Source organism: Pristiophorus japonicus, chromosome 18 (assembly GCF_044704955.1).
Source record: "Pristiophorus japonicus isolate sPriJap1 chromosome 18, sPriJap1.hap1, whole genome shotgun sequence".
Taxonomy (NCBI): Eukaryota; Metazoa; Chordata; class Chondrichthyes; family Pristiophoridae; genus Pristiophorus; species Pristiophorus japonicus.
In genome coordinates, this window is record NC_091994.1 from 71,949,925 (window position 1) to 71,972,253 (window position 22,329).

General features: G+C 44.4%; 1 protein-coding gene across 22 annotated transcripts in view; it reads left to right on the top strand.

The window, feature by feature from the left end:
* Positions 1–22,329, top strand: part of LOC139228773 (eukaryotic translation initiation factor 4 gamma 3-like) — a 335,585-nt gene that overhangs the window by 81,447 nt on the left and 231,809 nt on the right. For 18 of the 22 annotated variants that reach the window (XM_070860122.1, XM_070860138.1, XM_070860130.1 and 15 more), the window contains one exon: positions 8,788–8,907. The exons of 2 other annotated variants lie outside the window; for them this stretch is intronic. In XM_070860122.1, coding sequence (XP_070716223.1) covers positions 8,788–8,907 — 120 coding nt within the window. Of the gene's footprint in view, positions 1–8,787; positions 8,908–9,490; positions 9,554–14,189; positions 14,247–22,329 lie in introns of those variants that run through there. 2 more of the 22 variants (XM_070860135.1, XM_070860134.1) reach the window with 2 other exon arrangements.

Here is a 22,329-nt window from a genome sequence, read left to right on the forward strand (position 1 = left end):
CTTGTGCATGAAACACAAAAAGTTAATATGCAGGTACAGCAAGTAATCAGGAAGACAAATGGAATGTTGGCCTTTATTGCAAGGGGGATAGGTCTACAGGGCCATAGTAATACCCGCCCTCCTGTATGGCTCAGAGACGTGGACCATGTATAGTAGACACCAAGTCGCTGGAGAAATACCACCAACAATGTCTCAAAGATCCTACAACTCCCCTGAGAGGACAGACGTACCAATGTTGGCGTCCTCGTCCAGGCCAACATCCCCAGCATTGAAGCACTGACCACACTTGATCAGCTCCGCTGGGCAGGCCACATAGTTCGCATGCCAGACACGAGACTCCCAAAACAAGCGCTATACTCTGACCTCGTCCACGGCAAATGAGCCAAAGGTGGGCAGCGGAAAGGGTACAAGGGCACCCTCAAAGCCTCCCTGATAAAATGCGACATCCCCACTGGCACCTGGGAGCCCCTAGCCAAAGACCGCCCTAAGGGGAGGAAATGCATCCGGGAGGGTGCTGAGCACCTCGAGTCTCATCGCCGAGAGCATGCAGAAATCAAGCGCAGGCAGCAGAAGGAGCGTGCGGCAAACCAGACTCCCCATCCACCCTTTCCTTCAATCACTTTCTGTCCCACCTGTGACAGAGACTGTGGTTCTCATATTGGAATGTACAGCCACCTAAGAACTCATGCTAAGAGTGGAAGCAAGTCTTCCTCGATTCCAAGGGACTGCCTATGATGATGATGAGTATAAAAGCAGAGAAATCCTGCTACAACTGTACAGGGTATTGGTGAGGCCACACCTGGAGTACTGTACAGTTTTGGCCTCCTTATTTAAAGAGGGATAGTTAGTAACTTAGTATTAGGCAGTCCCTCGTCTCGAGGATGACCCGCTTCCACACCAAAAAGGGATGAGTTCACAGGTGTTTCAATGAGGGAACTGACATTCTTGGTCCCGAATTATGCATTGGAGGCAGTTCAAAGAAGGTTCACTCGGTTGATTCCTGAGATAAAGGCATTGACTTATGAAGATTGAGCAGGTTGGGCCTATGCTCATTGGAGTTCAGAAGAATGAGAGGTGATCTTATTGAAACACACAAAATAATGAGGGGGCATGACAAAGTAGATGCAGAGAGGATGCCACTCGTGTGGGAATCTAGAACTAGGGGATGTACTTTCAGAATAAGGGGTCGCCCATTTAAAACTGATGAGGAATTTCTTCTGAAGGTTGTAAGTCTAGAATTCTCTGCCCCAGAGAGCTGTGGAGGCTGGGGTCATTGAATATATTTAAGGTGGAGATAGACAGACTTTTGAGTGATAAGGGAGTATAAAGGGTTATGGGGAGCGGGCAGGGCAGAGCTGAGCCCATGATCAGTTCAGCCATGATCTTATTGAATGGTGGAGCAGGCTTGAGGGGTCAGATGGCCAACTCCTCTTATTTCTTAGGTTCTTAGGAGAGAGGGAGAGGGAGACTGGGGGGGTGGGGAGGAGGGGAGAGGGAGACTGTGGGAGGGGAGAGGGAGACTGTGGGAGGGGAGAGGGAGACTGTGGGAGGGGAGAGGGAGACTGTGGGAGGGGAGAGGGAGACTGTGGGAGGGGAGAGGGGAGGGAGACTGTGGGAGGGGAGAGGGAGACTGTGGGAGGGGAGAGGGAGACTGTGGGAGGGGAGAGGGAGACTGTGGGAGGGGAGAGGGAGACTGTGGGAGGGGAGAGGGAGACTGTGGGAGGGGAGAGGGAGACTGTGGGAGGGGAGAGGGAGACTGTGGGAGGGGAGAGGGAGACTGTGGGAGGGGAGAGGGAGACTGTGGGAGGGGAGAGGGAGACTGTGGGAGGGGAGAGGGAGACTGTGGGAGGGGAGAGGGAGACTGTGGGAGGGGAGAGGGAGACTGTGGGAGGGGAGAGGGAGACTGTGGGAGGGGAGAGGGAGACTGTGGGAGGGGAGAGGGAGACTGTGGGAGGGGAGAGGGAGACTGTGGGAGGGGAGAGGGAGACTGTGGGAGGGGAGAGGGAGACTGTGGGAGGGGAGAGGGAGACTGTGGGAGGGGAGAGGGAGACTGTGGGAGGGGAGAGGGAGACTGTGGGAGGGGAGAGGGAGACTGTGGGAGGGGAGAGGGAGACTGGGGGGGGGAGAGGGAGACTGGGGGGGGGAGAGGGAGACTGGGGGGGGGAGAGGGAGACTGGGGGGGAGGGGGAGAGGGAGACTGGGGGGGAGGGGAAGAGGGAGACTGGGGGGGAGGGGAAGAGGGAGACTGGGGGGGAGGGGAAGAGGGAGATTGGGGGGGAAGAGGGAAGAGGGAGACTGGGGGGGGAGGGGAAGAGGGAAGAGGGAGACTGGGGGGGAGGGGAAGAGGGAGACTGGGGGGGAGGGGAGAGGGAAGAGGGAGACTGGGGGGGAGGGGAGAGGGAAGAGGGAGACTGGGGGGGAGGGGAGAGGGAAGAGGGAGACTGGGGGGAGGGGAGAGGGAGACTGGGGGGGAGGGGAGAGGGAGACTGGGGGGAGGGAAGAGGGAGACTGGGGGGGAGGGGAGAGGGAAGAGGGAGACTGGGGGGGAGGGGAGAGGGAAGAGGGAGACTGGGGGGGAGGGGAGAGGGAAGAGGGAGACTGGGGGCGAGGGGAGAGGGAAGAGGGAGACTGGGGGGGAGGGGAGAGGGAGACTGGGGGTGGAAGAGGGAGAGGGAGACTGGGGGGGGGAAGAGGGAGACTGGGGGGGGGAAGAGGGAGAGGGAGACTGGGGGGGGGGGAAGAGGGAGAGGGAGACTGGGGGGGGGGGAGAGGGAGACTGGGGGGGGAGAGGGAGAGGGAGACTGGGGGGGGGAGAGGGAGAGGGAGACTGGGGGGGGGAGAGGGAGAGGGAGACTGGTGGGGGAGAGGGAGAGGGAGCCTGGTGGGGGAGAGGGAGAGGGAGACTGGTGGGGGAGAGGGAGAGGGAGACTGGTGGGGGAGAGGGAGAGGGAGACTGGTGGGGGAGAGGGAGAGGGAGACTGGTGGGGGGGAGGGGAGAGGGAGACGGGGGGAGGGGGCGAGAGAGATGGGGTGGAGGGGGGAAGACGCGAGGGGGCGAGGGAGGGGGGAAGACGGGAAGGGGTGAGAGAGAGTGAGTGAGTGGGGAGGGGGAGAGATAAACCGGGGGAGAGGCGATCAGAAGGGGGAGAAAGAGAGGGAACTCTGGGGAGCCGGATTGAATTCTTCGAACCCCACCCCCACCCAATTTCTTGGAAAGCTTGATGCATGTATGGCAAGTGATATCATTGGGGTGGATGTAATCTGGAAGTCACGACACTCTTCACTTCATACCCAATAAACCTGTTAACAATCCGTGACCCCCACACAATCCCATAATGGAGCATTTTTCTGCGGCATATAAACTTTGAGTAGATAAGACATGCAAGGTTATCTCCTGAATGAGGTGTGCAGAACTATTTTCTGAATGCAGGCCTGCTGTGTCACTGAGAACATGTCCCCACGATAAAGTGCCTCTTTGCCTTTTATGTGTGCAGTGAGGTATGGGCTTCCTTTCTGCCTTTCCCCAAACCCCAGCTACGGTTGGGTAGCTGCACCTTTTATTTGGCTTGTCCTACCCAGGCTCCTGAACAGTCAAGCCACAAGTCATTTGATGTGTAATTTGCCATAGCTCCCCAATGTGCTTGGAGCTGACCTGACGAGACCTCCACCTGAAATTGTACTACCCTCTCCCCCCGGACTGTGGTCAAATAGGAGAAGCTGATTGTAAAGGAACACCCTGGGGACTGTAGGTCCTTTGTCTACAAGTCCGCATGTCTTTGGTTGATAATGAAGAGGAAAGTCATGGGCTGCAGGAGGCTATCAATCTACTGGTCAGGTGGGCAGAGCACTGGCAAATGGAATATAATTCAGAGAAGTGTGAGGTGATGCACTTTGGGAGGGTTAATAAGGAAAGGATATACACATTAAGCTGTAGGCCACTTAATAGTGCAGATGAACAAAGGGACCTTGGAGTGCTCATCCACAGATCCCTGAAAGTCGCAGGCCAGGTGGATAGGGTGGTTAAAAAGGCATACGGAATGCTTGCCTTTATTGGCCAATGCATAGAATATAAGAGCAGGGAGGTTATGCTTAAATTGTATTATACTTAGGTTAGCCACAGCTGGAGTACTGTGTGCAGTTCAGGTCGCCGTATTATAGGAAGGATGTGATTGCACTAGAGAGGGTGCAGAGGAGATTTACTAGGATGCTGCCTGGAATGGAGAACCTTAGTTATGAGGACAGACTGGATTGGCTGGGTTTGTTCTCATTGGAACAGAGGAGGTTGAGAGGAGACCTCATTGAGGTGTACAGCATATTGAGGGACCTGGACATAGTAGATAGTAAGGGTCTATTTGCATTGGTGGAGGGGTCTATTATGAGGGGGCATAGTTTTAAGGTGGTTGGTGGAAGGTTTAGAGGAGATTTGAGGGGGGGGGCTTCTTTACAGAGGGTTGTGGGGATCTGGAACTCGCTGCCTGGAAGAGTGGTGGGTGCAGAAACCCTCACCACTTTTAAAAGATGGTTGGATGGGCACTTAAAGTGCAGTAACCTGCAGGGTTACAGACCTAGAGCTGGTAATTGGGATTAGACTGGATGACCTTTTGTTGGACGGCGCAGATATAATGGTAAATACTTCGGGGAATAGAATACGGCCAGGGTGGTCTCATGGACTAATGTCAATCGCCTGGATGGGTTGGAGAGTAATTTTCCCATATTTTTTCTCCCTAATTTGGCCTGGGTTTTTATCTGGTTTTTGCCTCTCCCAGGAGATCACATGGCTTCGGTTGGGATGGAGTGTAGAATGTTTCAGTATAAGGGGTGTTGCAGTTGTGTGAGGCGGACTGGTTGGGCTGGGTGCTCTTTGCCTTTCCGTATTGTTCATAGGTTTATATGTAACCTTTAGGGCTGCTGACCGAGGGCCGTGTGGTTCTTTGTCGGCCGGCGCGGACACGATGGGCCAAAATGGCCTCCTTCTGCGCTGTAAATTTCTATGTTTTTCTATGTTTCTATTGTGTTCACTATGAACATTTGTAGATAATGAGACATCTATGTTCACTGCTCAACTAACATTGTATGAGCTCAAGTGGTCTCTGAGCCCATGTTTCAGGACCTCTTTAAGACCAACTTGTTTACATTAAAAACATTTAATTTCCCTGTCATTACACTGGCCCAGACTCTACATTGCTCACCGAGGGATTTATCCTGCGATGACATGCGGGCATCTGACTTTCCACTTGTGCAACAGTTTACCGATGCTTGAGGTCATTAAATGATCAGTGTGTGCACTTAGCTGTTTGAGAGTTTTAAGCTGCTGATCAAGTAAATTGTCTGGAGCTTTGATGATAGGTGACAAACACCGTTGTTTAATTTTCTGAGTTTCCAAATGTCATTCAGTTTAATGAACGATTCTGTATGTTAAATTATAAATATCAAGAATAGCATGTTTTACATCATAGTTCATACTGTTCCCAGGATCGACATGAGAAAACAAATGCTTTACCACTCCGTGATGTTACAAGATAACTTGCCAATATATATCTGTCCTACTTATGCTGGTAAGCTAGCAGCTCAAACGCTCGAATAAAACAAATAGTATTGGATTTAACAAATTAGGGACCAGGCATTAACCTCACTTACCAAACTCGTCAGTAGCGTTCATGAGCATGATTTTGTGCTATAGAAGCTGTTTGTTCTTGACCTCTTTGTTCTGCACTTTGCGTTGCTCCCTTTCCTGCTTATGTCGTTCTTGTTTCCTCCCTCAGCCTCCAATCTCAACATTTCTAACTGGAAAGCCTCCTTTTCCACATTTCATTGCAGCCAAACGAGCTAACTCAATTGCTGCGTCGAAACCCTTTGTTCTTGTTGGCGTTAAGTATCACGTCATTTGTGTTCAGTTCATTTCAACCTTTAAAGATTTTAAACTGCATATAGTCTGTGAATGCAGTCACTCCATTTCATGTCGAATTCTGCAGGTCTGGTCTGCATTCTCTGACATTGCCAGGATCGCTGATGTTTTCGGAGCTTGCTGTTTTCTCACAAGAAGCTACACGGATATGAGGTATTTTTATTATGGTTACTCTGACCTCCGATAGAGCACTGGATGGTTCATCATTATCTTTAACCATGGAAATCGATCACATTTCCTAAGCAGGAAAATAAACGTGCTAAGCAGCTTATTATGCCGGCATTGTTTTTTTTCAGGCACTGGCTATCGGTTACTAAGGTCAAAGGTACCTACTTTCAAGCAGCTATAAAGGAGTGAACAGAACATTTCTTTCAATGGGCTGGCAAATGTTACCAATAAAAGGTAATAAGGCCCATGGCTCTGTGGCTAGTCTTTACCGAGCACTTGTTGGTGATAGCAATGTGCCTTCAATTTTAGTGGTGGCGGAATCCACCTCAAATCGCCATTAGCTTTTGGACATGACGAGCGTCTACCTTAAATTGGATGTTGGTAGCAACATGTTTGTGTCTCAATCTATCAAGCCAACTAATGCAATGGTCTCTGAAACACTTGTTTCTTCAATAGTATGTTTGGTCTTGATTTCTGCTCTTGTCGGTGATTGATCTGGTAATCGAAATACGTAGATTGTACAGCACAGAAACCGACCATTCGGCCCAACTGGTCCTTGCTGGTGTTTATGTGCCACACGAGCCTCCTCCCACTCCTCTTCATCGCATCCTATCAGCACAACCTTCTATTCATTTCTCCCTCGTGTTTATTTAGCTTCCCCTTAAATACACCTATGCTAGTCTCCTCAACTACCCCCTGTGGTAGCAAGTTCAACATTTTAACCACTCAGTGGGTGAAGAAGATTTTCCTGAATTCCATATTGGATTTATTAGTGCCTATCTTACATTTGTGCCCCCCTAGTTTTGGTCTCCCCACAAGTGGAAACATCTTCTCTACCTCTACCCTATTAAACCCTTCCATAATCTTAAAGACCTCTATTAGGTCGCACCTCGGCCTTTCTTTTCTAGAGCATATCCTGCGATTCCTACTCTGACTAGCATGTGGCCCGTAGAATATCCAAATTACTTTTAAAAGTTTTCCAAATTATGGAGAATTCTGACCCATTATATCTTCAATAAGAGACCCAACCTGTTCAACCTTTTCTGATGGGTATAACCTCCCGGTTAGTGTTCATCTATTGCCTGCCTTATTTATTTTCAGCATTAACACCTCCCACATGGGAAATGTCAATTTGGCCACATTGTCGAACAACCTGGCATGTACAGCTGGTACTCTTGATTCTTTCCAGTCCTACTGTAGGGATTGTGCATTTCCTGATCAGGACTTGCTGTTTATTGAATGAAAGATGAAATTAATAGTGAAAATACAACAGTCAGAGTAACAGTAATTTTCACTCGTCAAAAATAAATACTAAAATGTTGTTTTTACATAATTTCTCTTCCTCCGTTCCCAATGATCATTTGCAGATGGTGCAGAACTTTGTCAGGCAAGATGACCCAAGACCTCAAACAATTTCATGATTCTTGCATCTTCGACATACAGGTTGTTGAGTGGATTTGACCATAGCTGGTGCCTTGTCTCGATTAACCGTACAGCACTAAATAAGCCAGTACAGTTCCCATTGAGCAGATGTATCTTAGCTGAATAAAGGACAAGTATTAGATTCATTTCACATCCAGGACCTCCTGAATAGGAATGAGGTATGACTTTGAGAATATCTACCTACGAATGACCAAGTTCTGCCCGAATTGCTGTTTGGGCATCTCTGGTTTTTGTTGCAGCGTTACCACTTTCTTCAGTTCTAATGGGGAAATTGTTGCCAGTTCCACATTCTGTCTCATTGATAAAATTACAATGGACATATTTGCTGCCAGTTGATCCTGAGTGGGACTCCTGTGCCAAAAAGGCTGCTGATGCTCAGTTTTGTTTGTGTGGTAGAGCTTGCAATTGTTAACTACTCTTTTGGTCTAAGTTTCTTCCCCTATTCAAGTCTCCCTCAGCCCGCACGATTCGCTGGGTGAGAGGTTCGGCAGATGACCCATGAGATTTATGCTAATGTTGAACTTGCATTCTACTACTTCATAGTGCCTTGATCCAAGAATAAAAATGAATCATATTAGTCTTGAAATGTAGCATTTGTAATGCGTTGGCTGTACAATTCATAAAAATGCAAATGCTAGAAGGCGGCACTTAAGTACTCGTGAGTGTATTCCCTTAGCCTCATCAAATGCTGTAGTATGTAGCAGAAAGCCTGGAAGATGGTCTGGAAGGGAAAGCAAGTACCTATTCATACCAGTAAAAACCTAAATGGAAAATTTGAGTTTAAAGACTACTTCAGTATACTGGGTTCCATAATTTAGCTATTTTAATTAATTCCTTCATTTTTGAGAACATTCTTAAGGGTGAAGGGGATTAATAACCACTGCCTAAATTTGCTGTGTTTCTGGACTTTTTATCACTGATTTGATCAATTCAGATCAATTTTTGAAATTGGGGTTGATTCTTCACCCGAGTGCCTCCTTTACATTAATTCAATATTTTATCAAAATATAGTAAGGCTAAAGAAAGACTCCGTCTTTCACTGAAATGTTGGGACAGTTCAACTTCAGATTGTCTTGCCTACCGTTTAGTATTTTAATGCCACTTAAGATTTATTAGAAGCAGCACCAGCCATCCGCTCCGATCCCATCAGAACATGTGGCCTGCCCAGTAATCCTAATTGCAGTCAGATGCAATTCACTTTTCCATCAGATAATGTATGTTGATGATGTTTGAGAATACCACTTTGTCCTAACGTTTAGTATCTCTATCAGGTCCCACAGGTGACCAGACAGGCAGGACCTGCTGCTTACACAACACATGAAATAAACAAAGTTCATCCAAACCTCCCTGCAACGCCGCCAGGCCATGCCTCCTCGCCAGGCCTCTCTCAGGTAACGAGTACCAAAAAGTAGAGAGATATTTATCCTTTTTGGGGAGGGGTGAGTGGCAAAATAGGGAAAGATAAAAGGCTTGAGCCAGATGATGTCCAGCCCAAATTTTTCATGGCTGCAATGTTCATGAAAAATGCAGCAAGTGATTCTTGAATGTAACAAAATAGCTATAAAGTAGGTTTTGAATTGGAGGTAGTACAGCCTATTTCACTTCAGTTGTGGAGGATATTCTAATAGTGTGGAGCATCCATATAATTGGTGTGAAATTATTTAAGATCCACAATTCACACAAAGTAGACAGATGCTCCAAAATAGTTATACCCTAGTGGAACCTCCAAATACGAAACTCCAAGACCGTCCAGTATTTGTTGAAACGGACTTTCCGTTCTGCTCCACGGGAGGCTTCTGACCTCCCTGAGCTTCATGTATGTGGATATGTATAAATAATTTACATACTCCGATACAGTATGGCTGATGCACGAGGTTTTATTTTGCAGCGCTGTAGTGAAATGCTCTCGTAAGTCGCACTCCACACTTCAAAACTGAAACCAACTGGAGGATGAACTGGGATTGGAAGGACAAATTATAAACTTCCCCATGAAGGAAGAAAGGATCTCCTTATTCCCATTTTTTTAAAAGTCTGTAGGTGAGAGTTTTTAAATAATGGATCTCCCCCTGCTTCCCTTTCTTGGTCTCCTGGTTTCCTTGGCTTGAAGCTACTCTAATGTGACTGGGGAAGTAGCTAGCTCCTAGATCTGTACACTTTGTTACATGCTGCTACATAGTTAAGGATACCATACTCTCGGATGTTTGCGGTCTTATGGGACAACCTGACTTCTAACTCCTGGCAGCAATTTGACCATTATCTGGCTGCCTTGTCTTTGTAAAATTAATTTAATTTTAATTACCCATTGTTCCATTATTTTTTCCAATTGACAAAACTGCCAGGACGACGGGTGACTTGCTGCCAGCGTTCCTCCTTTAGCTACTTCGAGGCAATATGCGAAAGTGACTTGTGGTGATTTATTCACTTTTGTTCTCCCTCCCTTAGGAAGGTCTGAGTTTAGTTTTTACCCCTGACAGCTCAATTGTTTGGAAACTTGTATGGAGATTTGCAAGTATGGTGGATGGATGGAGTTGTATTTATACCAGTTATTGCATAGATTTGCTGTGAAAGTGCAATGACAATAAGCTGCACAGGAGAAGAATTAGGCTTCCTACTTTTATATTTGTATGAAGAACAATTGGGTATGTGATAAGTTTTGTGCTGAAATGTTTGAAAACCATGACTTAAACTGTAGTGTCAGTCGTCCATTAGCACCGTTTACCACAATTGTAGCATCACTTGGATGCTGCAACACTAATGTAATGCAGGTGTCAGTGGCTGCTTCTCAAGTCAGCTTTGTACTAAATGTTCTTGAATACATGTCTATTGTAGCATTTGAACAGTCTAACATAGTATTTGACATTGCAAATGATATTTGTGAATAGGCCATGGCACCAACTTAAACTAGAGCACTAACCAAGTAATTGAGCCAAAATATTGATTTATTTCCTCTTTTTTGAATTTGATAATGTGTGATTATTACTGAGTAACAGCAGTGGCAATCTGCACTGCTGCTTGGATTCTACGGGCATGCGTGACATTGTATATGAGAGACCTGGTCGTGTGCCTGGTGGCTGTAAAGATATTGTGCAAACCGTTTGGAGAAATGACTCAGCAGCAGCTAAGTCAATCGCATTAATCCTATGTACGCTAGAGCATAAGAACTTCCTCGGTTGTTTTATTGATGGGTTGAATTGACCACCACCACTGGCACACCGTGGCTGCAGTGTGTACCATCTATAAGATGCACTGCTTCTTCGGCAGCACCTCCCAAACCTACGACCTCTATCACCTAAAAGGGCAAGGGCAGCAGGTGCATGGGATCACCATCACCTGCAAGTTCCCCTCCCAGTCACACACCATCCTGACTTTGAAATATATTGCCGTTCCTTCATCGTTGCTGGGTCAAAATCCTGGAACTCCCTCCCTAACAACACTGTTGAGAGTACCTTCACCACAAGGACTGCAGCGGTTCAAGAAGGTGGCAATTAGGGATGGGTAATAAATACTGGCCTTGCCAGCGGCACCTACATCCCAGGAACGAATAAAAATGCAGTACCAGACTTCAGTGCATTTCTATTGCAAGAATCCCAATATATACATGAATGTATTGCACCTAAACATAATGTTATAAATGGAGGAAGTGCCAGAAGTGTCGATACCTGCCAACACTTATATTTCATATTGTACTTAGTATTTATATATTTTATATTTTTATAGGCATGTGTGTAATTATGAACCTAATTAGTCTGGCATCAGTTATCTTTGGGGAGCGGGCCCAGTTATGTGAATGTGTAGAGGCTGATCTGTTGCTATGATTCTTTGGTGACTTGCTTAGTCAATTGCGTGGAATGGGCATGCCGTGTGAGCTGAAAAGGCACTGGAACCAGGAAAATGGGGTTCAACTAATAGAACATCAGTGATAAAAATCAAAAGATAATTTGAAGGTCACTTTCCACATTAATTTTATACATGACCTGATTTTTTTGAAATAGAAATGCCTCCGATTTGAGTGTCATATTGGTTTAAGTGGTCTGTAGGTTTTGTGAAGAGATGCGATTCAAGTGACAGTAATCCCTTAAACCTTCCAACCAGTGGGGAAAATTAGTTTTAAGAAGAAAAGAACTCCGTTTATATTTTGATCCACGTGATTACTTTTAATTTCTCAGTGCTGAGAATTCAATTTTCATGGTTGACAAGAACCATGGGGAAAATATTAAGGATGTTAGTTTAAAAAATGGAGAGCAATTGGTTCTGTTTTGTGATGAGTTTACAAAGAGACTTGGATAAAATGGTAAGAATCAATGACAAACTTTTTAACCAACTTTTCCACAATTTTGTACAAATACATTTTGTTATAACGTTATAGTAATGCCAGTCAGGTAGCCTTTTCTTCCCCTGCTGCAGTTTTCATAAAACAGTGCATGTTGACAGCAGGGGATACTTCCAAACCCCTTGAAATGCTGTTCTGTAGCTGGCATGTATATCTAAGTGACTGCTGCACAATTTGCTTTTTTTAACCATTTGAAGAAATCCCAGCAGTTCTGGTCACCAAGATACAAGGGAGACATTCACACATTGAAGGTGGTGCAGAGGAGAGCCACGGGGCTGATCCCTTGTGTCAGTCTGATTCTATGAAAATCTGGAGGCACGAGCTTTTCAACCTGGAAAGGAAGCACCTGAGTGCAAGATATTTTATAAATTATAAACAAGGTTCTAACTAATAAAAGATAATCTTGGGACTGATATTTGGAAATGCTTTGTGTAAATTGTGATCAATGCTTGGAATGAACTACCAGATAGTCCTGGAGGTGAAAACTCTGGACTCATATAAGAAGCATTTAGATACAGCCGTGGGCAGGGGGATGTAGGGTCTGTATGGATCGATGAATTGATGGTTCGAATGGTTTTCCTGATCTGTCAGTAGCTTGTGATGGTACAGCTCGTATTCGGAATCAGTGAGTGCACATGTTCCTCCTCCTTAGCAAAATACTGAAACACTTATGTTCAGTTCTATGTGTCAGATTGGTCACCCTTGGTATGAATGTCTTGGTCAACCACATAAGCGGAGTCTCAAATTTGCCATGACTGAATTATGATATTCTCCAAGGTAAACATTTCAATCTGTACTCCCAGTTGAAAATTATTTGGGATGATATACAGCTAAGTAAGACATAGTTTGAAGTCTGTACAACTGATAAATCTCTAGTAACTTGTACCAACAAAAATGTGATATTTTGACTATATTGTATTAATGGCATTAGATTTACTTGAGCATTACCAGAATATACAAGCGTGCTACAGTGGACCTATTAAAATGGGGCACCATAATTTTCCAAAGATTCAATTTGTGTACACCATTCAGTTAGGAAAAAATTCAGTTCCCTTGAGCAGTATTCCTAACACCAGTGAGATTCTCTTAGGTGTTTTCGATGCACCCCCACATTATAATAGTTCTAGACCTGGGAGTGGTTACTGTACTGAACAGATGAAAGAGTCACGGACAAATACCTCCGGTCTCAACCATCGATGCTTTATTAAAGCTACCTCAACACAGCAAAACTGCAAGTAAACACAGTGACGATGTAGTACAATCCAATACCCTGGCGTGTCTAAACCGCCCCTATTGCAAACCGCCCCACCGTCTAACTCCTCTGCTCGGATCCATAGTGTATCCCGAATCTGTACCGACCGGTTGGGCATACACCTATGGTCCTTGCAGAAAAACCTCCCCACTAAAACCTTTCTAAGGCTTGATTGGGAGAACACACGATACTTCCTCACACAGTGGCTGCGATCTTAAAGATGCGTGGGCAGGAATGATGCCCAACGGTTTGTTGGCTTACTTGCTGCTTCTGGTGAAAACGTGTCTCTTCTGATTCCGTACTGTCTATGATTTCTTCTCTCCGTCCCAGACGGAGTGGAGTGCTCGGTCCTTGTAGAGGTGAAGCGAGAGAGAGCTATGGCCATGCAGCCACCTTTTATATCCAAAGTCTGTTTGCCTTTTCTGGCCAAATAAAGATTTTTCCTTGTTTCAAGGATCCTGTTTGTTTGCTGCTTCTGGCCCAATAAAGTTTTCCTTGTTTTGAAGCTTCTGTCTGAGTGGCCCATGTGTATTCCAGGGATGGCTGGTGATGGGGTTTCACTTCCAACAGGTCTGGGGCTTAATGGCGTTTTATTCTGGTTTCCCACCTCTCGGGGTTCTCTCATTCCAGGTAATGGCTTGATCACTGACCAGTTCACATTGCTTAACAATGGACTCTCCATCTTTGCCCATTACCTGTGATAAGTTGCCTTCTCCTGGCCATTGTAACTGCCCAGACCACCCCCGCTCAGATGTGGATTTCGAGTACAACATGGAAAAGTACCTGGGCCCCTCCCACAACAGGCTGCCAGCTTTTTTTCTGCAGTGAGAAATATTAAAACGCAATGTCCAGATATCGAACAATCTTTGGGGAGCCGATGTTTGCATGCGCACACATTTAGTTTTTAAAAAAACTCCTCCAGTTTTTACGCAACGTGTTGTTGAAAGCACTGAAGAAGCTGTTTGGAATGTTGTTTGTGTAACATTTCCTCCTTTGACTTGAACTCGTGCACTTCTGAGTTGCTGCATACAGAGCAACACTGACTACTGGGTTGGAAGGAGGTTGCCTGCTCCATTTGGCATAGTATGCTGTGCAGGTAAACCTAAATGGGGTATGGAGAACAGCGAGGGAAGAGGAGCCTTTCAGAAGTGAGTTTAAAAAGCAAATAAGATTTTTATTGCACAATACTCATTTTAACCTGCATGGATTGGAGGAATTATGAGTATTCCTTGATCGTGCAGCTGTGATGAAACCCTCTGTTATGGAATTGTGATCGTTTTTTCTTTGGTGCCAGTACATTCAGTAATGAGATTTAATCTGCCAACTGACCAGTCACTCTGTGTGCGCCTCCCCCTCTCTGTATGCATCACAGACCTGTTGTTGTCTTAGTATCAGTTTTTCAACATCATTTTCCTCTTTTACTTTCCCTTTGTGTAAGTCGTTCTCGCTTTCGCCTATAAAGATATCCTACTCTCTGTCTTTGTCTTTCATTCTTTGGTATCCTAAATGCCAGTCTATTCCATCTATATATGCTTTTTTCCACTATGTCTCACCAAACCTTAGATTGCAACAGATGCATGGGAATTGGTCACTGTCAACCATATCCTCTATTAATGTACTAACAGTAACTTGGTTAGTGTAAGCTCATTTGATCTGTGGGAATCAAGAACTATAGACCAAATCTTTTGGTTTATATTAAATAGAGGAATGATTCCAATATTTACAGTTACAAAATGTTCTAAAAGTAAATATAAATGCAGAAATTGTGTGATTCTAATATAAATTGTGTAGAAAAAAATACATTTAGGAATGGCAATAAGCGCTGGCCTTGCCATCGATGCCCACTTCCCATGAATGAATTTGGAAAAAAATAACACTTATTACACAGTTCAGACCGAATCACTTTGGAGTGCAGTGGCTGTTCTGTCGGTGTATAGCAACTTTCAAAAGAGAATTGGATATATACTTGAAAGAAAAAAATTGGAGGGCTATGGAAAAAGAGCAAGAGAGTGGGACTAAGTGGATTGTTCTTTCAAGGAGCTGGCACAGGTACATTGGGCTGAATGGCTGCCTTTGTTGCTGTATGATTCGATGAAATGTGACAGCCAATTGCACACAGCCGAATCCCACAAACAGCAAATTAGATGCTTTTAATTCTTTGAAGCATGCAATGTGTCCATTAAAATAACTAATTTGCCTGTTGATTTGATCGACAACAAGGTAAGAACTGAAGTGGAGAAGAAACATGTTTTTTTTTTTGCTAAGAAAATACCTCCCACAAATTAATTAACTTTCTGTTTTTGTGTCATTTGAAGTTCCTCTTTGATCTGAGCAATCGGAATCTCTGCAGATTGGGGTGGGTGAGGATGTTTAAGATGTGTGGAGAAGCTTTGGCCCCTGTGGTTGCACTGGGATCTTGTTTACAGTGGAATAGGGAGGCCTTGGCTCAGTGAGCCAGAACTAGAGACCGGCAGGATGATGAGCATTGGTGTTCAGTGCCAGGCCTATGTGTGGCGCTGACTTTATAGGGAGCGTCCATCCCTCCTTTCTTCCTCATCCCCCTCCGAGTACTACAGCCCCAAAGGCAAGGTTCTGAAATATGTAAGATGGCTGACACCTCTGATGTATGTGCTGTTGATTAAATTAAAAATCAGAGTTGATTGGTCAGTTTTATCCTGTTTTTCTTTAAATTCAGTATTCAAAATAGTCACATTTTAATAACTGTTCAGACCTGTCTCGTAATTTTAACTGGTTATGTTTCATTTATTCCATTAATAAAAATATGCAGCACAGTCTACTGTCATATTGAGAGTTTCAATAGTCTAACCGTGTAATTCACTTCGTTAGCTTCAGGATGACACTGGCTGTTGCAGCCTTATAGCAGCTGTTGACCTTTTTTTAAGCACAAGATTCCTGCTATTGCTCACTACTGTAGATTAGAACACTTACAATATACTTACCTATCTGTAGAAATGAATTTCTTGTAATGTTCAGCATCTGCACTGCCACAAATGAGAAGCACCTTTTCAAACATTAAAAATGCATTAAGTTGCCTCTTTAAACCAGATCACCATCAGCCTTGGCTGTAGCTAAAATCTTTAAGCTTTTTGCTGCTTCCTGCGATAGCTAATGCATTTTGAAGCAGTGCCAATCAATCTGGGAATTTGCCATTATAAAGATCGTGAGCAACAATTCACATGTATTTGTCACATGCCACATACAGGGAAACATCTGAGCATTTACAGTGAGGAAAGAGATACAGTGGGCACTGAGCATGGTGGGGGGAAGTGAGAGGAATTTAAAGATGTTTTGGAAAGCAGGTAGCAAGGTATAAAGCTGGAGGGAACTGGGTACAGAATTTCAAATGGTAGACGGTGGTGAGAGGAAGTGTAATAGAGCAACAGAGGATGCATGCAGAGAAGTAAGGTTGGACAAACTCACTGGTAGGGTGGGGTGAGGCTATGGAGAGCTTTTTGAAATGAGAATTTTGAAATACTGGAGCTTGGAGGAGGCATGGATAATGCGAATGTTTGACTCTGCAGACTGTGGCATTTTGCATGAGTTGAAGCTTGTGGGGAGGCCAGCTCGGGGGAGATGTTATAGAGGCGCAGACTTTCCATAGGTCCAAACACTGCTGCAGCCATCAAAATATGGCAGATCTTCCTTGAAATCTCTGCTATTTAATGTTTCCCACTGCCTTTAACCAAGAGCACCATTTCTCAAATTTTCATAGTGGTATGAGCCATGGTTTGCCAAAAAAGAAATGGTGTCAAGTTGGGTCACACAATCTGCAAGTCTGACCGTTGCTGTGGCTTACAGGATAGTCTCTATTTTGCATCTCATTAGTCTCATGCATTATGGTCGTCTGAACAATTGTCGTCATCCATTGCAGAATTATGACTTTGCTTTGCGGAGTATCTGTTGTAATAAAAAAGATGCATCAAGCATGCATCTCCTGTTTGTCAAGCTTCAGTATTTTCTGTCCTGCTTTATTCGTGTCAATTTTTTTAAAAGTATAATGGTTATCATTTAGAATATATAGAGAAACTCTCCAAGGACAGAAAATACTGGAGTCAGAATATCTGCAGCCTCTTGATTCACTTTACCAATCACGCTTTAAAAAAAGACAAAACTGGATTAAATTGCAGTGCACGTGAACTTTTGGCCTTAAAATTGGCATTGGTTCACCATAGTACAAGAATAATACATTGTGCATTGCATGGCACGTAAAAGAGCATATCAGCGACTTACCATGGGAGACCACCTTTTAGATATTTGTGGCAGTGATGTGATATGTCACTTAAATATTATGGTCAAGCTTAGTTGGTTCTCAGCAGAATCCTGGACACCTTGAGTTTCTCTGGAGGTTACGGTTACTGCGATTACGGCTTAGCAATTCCAGGATGATTATAGTTGTCATTGAAACATTTAGAAGAAAAAGGAAGAAAGAATGAAGGAGTTGCATTTGTATAGCACTTTTACCTCCGGGAACTCTTAAAACCCCTTTATGGTCAATTAATTACTTTTGAAATGTAGACATTTGTGTAGGCAAATGCAGCAGTTTGCACACAAACTGCAAATGAATGAATGACCTGTTTATCTATTTTTAGTAGCGGTATCTGAGTGATGAATGTTGGGTACAATACCGGTGGTTGGGGAGGTGCGTGCAGGAGAGAGAGAGAGTGCACTTTATGCTGTTCGAAAAAAGTGCTATGGGATTGTCCACGTTCACTTGGCTTGGTGGTAGTATCTCACCTGAGTCTGAGTGGATGGTTCGAACCCTACTCCAAACAATCCCAGCAAGTGGAGACCGGACCTCTTGCCTGAATTCCTGGTTGACATCCAGTAGGATAGTTATCTGTTGGGTGTGGGTGGCCCCTCCATATTACTTGGATTGTGGGAACCAATAAAACCTTCCGCCATATAGGACTAACCACTGTATCGGAGAGTATAATGATGGTTATGGCAATGGAAAGAACATTCACATTGCGGCTGGTGAGTCCCTCCGTGATTTCACTCCATTCTCACCAATGGAAGAGTGATGGTATGAAAACCAAACTTGAATGGGCCGATGAAGCCTCAGTTCAATGTCTCATCCAAACTATGGCACTTGTGGCAATTCAGCACTGTGTCAGTTCTCAGTACCATTAAATTATGTGCCCAGATGGGCCTGAACTCATAACCTTGTGACTTAAGTAAGGATGACAAAACAAGAATGATGAGCTTAATAGAGAGCAGACGAGGACCAGCAAGAGTCATACGAATTATGGTGGACAGGTAAAGACCCTCTGGTCCATCGAGCCTGTCCCACACAATTGTGATACTTTGTGTATCACAATATAGAATCCAGCCCACCCGAAATCGTGAGATCTCCTGAGAGGCAGTTTAAAAACAGACTAATTGGGGGAAAAAATCTGGGAAATTCCAATTAGCAGTTTGCACTTGAGCAATTGGGCTCAGTTTTGTGCATTTGGCCACCCCCTTTAAATCTCCAGTGGTTTTTGAGTGTGCAAAAAGTAGTCACCATATAACAACAACAACTTGTATTTAATGTGGTGACACCGAGCCACATAAGTAGAAATTAGCGCGTCTTGAAGGAGGAAAGAGAGGTGGAGAGGTTTAGGCAGGGAGTTCGAGATTGGGGCCTTGGCAACAGAAGGCACGGTCACCAATGGTTGAGCGATTATAATCAGGGATGCTCAAGAGGGCAGAATTAGAGGAGAGCATACATCTCGCGGGGGTTGTGGGGCTGGAGGAGATTAGAGATCGGGAGGGATTTAAAAATAAGGATGAGAATTTTGAAATCGAGGTGTTACCTTAACCGGACGCCACTAGGTCAGCGAGCACAGGGTGATGGGTGAGCGGGACTTGGTGTGAGTTAGGACACGGGCAGGCGAGTTTTGGATCATACTGTGAAACAGGATCTTACTGACACAATCAGATTTGTGTACAATACTGTATCCATGGCTGGTTCAATGAATTTCAAAAGCAAGCCCCATTTTTAATTAAAAAATGATCAACACCTTAAACAAAATACGAGCTGTTCTAAGTATAGCTCAAGTAGTTTGCAAAAATACTTCAGCATTAACATATTTGAAAGTCGATGTGCACTCATCAGTATGAATTGGACGTTGATGACTAATGCTTCAGAGCAATCTTATTTTAATATTGAATGTGCTTTATTTAGCCTCTGAGGCTTCATCTCAGTTTATTTTCATGTAGGAAAGGAGTGAAAGAGGTAGGTGGAGCCTGGGTGGATTTGATTTGTAATAGTTTGTCCTGGTTAGTCACAAGGAACAGAAACTGCCTGAATGACTCAGCTGTTTTCAGTATGTGGCTGTTTTCAGTATGTGGTGGTATGATTAATGGGTGTCTATCTTCGCGTGCAAAGCCTGGCGACTCAGAACATTGGTACGTTGATTTTCTGCCCACGTCACACTCCAGTCAGTGCTAAAGGTTCTTAAAATAACATACTGGATCTTCTGTACCCTTGCTTTATGTACCAGTGAAATGTTGTGATAGAAGTGGAAAGGCAAAGATAGCTTATGTTGCAATTTTTAGTTTCTGCAGTATTTTTAGCACAATACACCGTCTGACTGACTAAACCACCTCGTGTGATTGGTGCTTTCCACATCAGTGCAATTCTTAGGAAGCGTGCTTGTGGATAAAACATATTTTCTTCAGTTTCTCCTATCCTGAAGGCACTGACTCCTTGCTTGGGTGGAGGTTCTATGTGCCTGCTCCACTACCTCACTCTTCATGTCAGCCGAGGTGGGAAGTGCCAGCAGGCATTTGTCCACAGAGGCACCTCGCGACTGATCTCTGTAAAAATGTACTTCTAGCAAGCTCACTGGTTAGTGAGCAGGAACTCTAGTTGATATCTCCACCCCTACCCCCCTCCCTTCCTCCTCTCCCCAGCCCATTAATTCTACTGTCAGTCTGCCTGAGATTGGTTAACTCAATATAGACTCAGATTGAACTTGGAGCCTTCCTAAGCTGCTTGACACAGCCAATTGGGGATGGAGCACATAACCTACTTGCAGTCCATTTTCAATAACAGAACCACAAGCATCAAGTTGTATGAGCAGTATATGGTTTGGCACTGATTCAGACTTTTAAAACTACCTGTCCAGATAAGTTAGCTGCTTCTCGTGTGCACTTTTAATGTCATCACACATTTCAAGGTGCTTCACAATCGAGAAATGGACCAAGTAACAGAGGATTTAAGAGCCAAAAGCAAAATCTGAAATAAAAATAGAAAATACTGGAAACACTCAGCATCCATGGAGAGAGAAACATTGGGTTAACATTTTAGGTCGATAACCTTTCGTTAGAACAGGTCCTAATTGAGAACGTTTGTGAAGAAAAGCTCCTTTAAACATCTTGGACTTTAAAATGACCCCATGGGATACAACTGCATGAAGTTTTAACTCATTTTGAAATTCTTGCTGTGTTCGTTTAGCAGGCGTTAATCTGTTTATTTTACTTCCTGTTAAATCAGTGGAAGCATTTTTTAAAAATTGATTCTTAGGATGCGGGTGTTGCAGGCAAGGCTGGTATTTATTTATCCCTAAACTGAGTGGCTTGCTAGCCCACATTGGAGGGGCAGTTCAGCGTCAATTATAGGCCAGTCTGGGTAAGGATGGCTGGTTTCCTTCCCGAAACAACATTATTGAATCAGTTGGGTTTTTATGACAATCCAACATCATCCTGGTTGCTTTTACTGATACCCCAGTTGCATAACCACTGCAGTGTTGGTTCACCATACTTGATCAGCTCCGCTGGGCAGGCCACATCATTCGCATGCCAGCGCTCTACTTGGAACTCCTTCACGGCAAACGAGCCACAGGTGGGCAGTTGAAACGTTACAAGGACACCCTCAAAGCCTCCCTGATAAAGTGTAACATCCCCACTGACACCTGGGAGTCCCTGGCCAAAGACCGTCCTAAGTGGAGGAAGTGCATCCGGGAGGGCGCTGAGCACCTTGAGTCTTGTCGCCGAGATTGTGCAGAAATCAAGCGCACGCAACGGAAAGAGCGAGCGGCAAACCAGTTCCACCCACCCCTTCCCTAAACGACTATCTGCCCCACTTGTGACAGAGATTGTGGTTCTCGTATTGGACTGGACAGTCACCTAAGAACTCACTTTGAGTGGAAGCAAGTCTTCCTTGATTCCGAGGGACTGCCTATGATGGTTCACTTATCCCACAGGTTAGGTGCCCTTTCAAGATCAAAGATTTGACAATTACTTGAGATCGATTTAACCGTAGCATTTTTCTTGCTTTTCCTAAAATGTGTTGCCGTCAATTAACTTAAGTAATTTTTTCTGTTTAAGTATCCAGATTAAGGGCACTTGATGTAGTTATTGAGCGGGGCAGTGTGGGTACCTTGGTGAGCAGCAAGTGTGCCTTTAACCCAACCTCATTCATTCCTCAATTTATATTCCAGTCTTCCCTTTTGGAGACAGGATTGCAATATTAAAGAGAAGACATTATATGCATGTGGGTGTGAAGAACACTGTCTCACAATGTAGTTAAGAGTCTGAAGACAGAAGCTTAAGGAGCAGTAAATAGAAATGGGGGAGGGGATGGTGGAGCTCCCCTTTTATTCTGACTGCAGGGGAGCGGAGTTTCCAAATGTGAGCTGCTTGTAAATTGTTGGTTTATAGCCAAGTTTGGAGAGAGTTGAATGGGAAAATCGTGAATTTGCTTTGTAAGAGCAGCATATGGATGGATGTGTTTCTGTTTTTACTAGAGGATTTAAGAGAATTGGATGAAAGCAGGTTTTGTGGAATTTTTTGAAGACAATGGAGGAAGCAGTAAGGTGAAGAAATTTAGGTTGGTGGCTTTCCCATTCATTTTTGGCAGTTTTCTCGGCGGTACAGCTCTTTTTTAGTGAAAACTGCCCGGCGAAAGTTTCCTCTTTATTTTTTTTAAGCGTTCTGCCGACATTTTGAAAATACCGCTGGAGAGCAAACCATCTGCATGCATTGCCGAGAAAATCTCCACGATCCAAGTTTGGCCTCAATGGAGACCCATACGAGCTGCTGAGGAAACAGCCCATGAAAAGCTGCGAGAGACAGGGCGGTAGGTGAGTACCCTGAAAAGAAAGGTAAGTTAAAGGTTATTTATAATTATTTTTAAAATTCCATAATGACGATTACGTTTAAAAAAAGGTCCTGAGAATGTCTTCTAATTTTTTTATTTTTTTTGTTAAATTCAAAATATTTTTG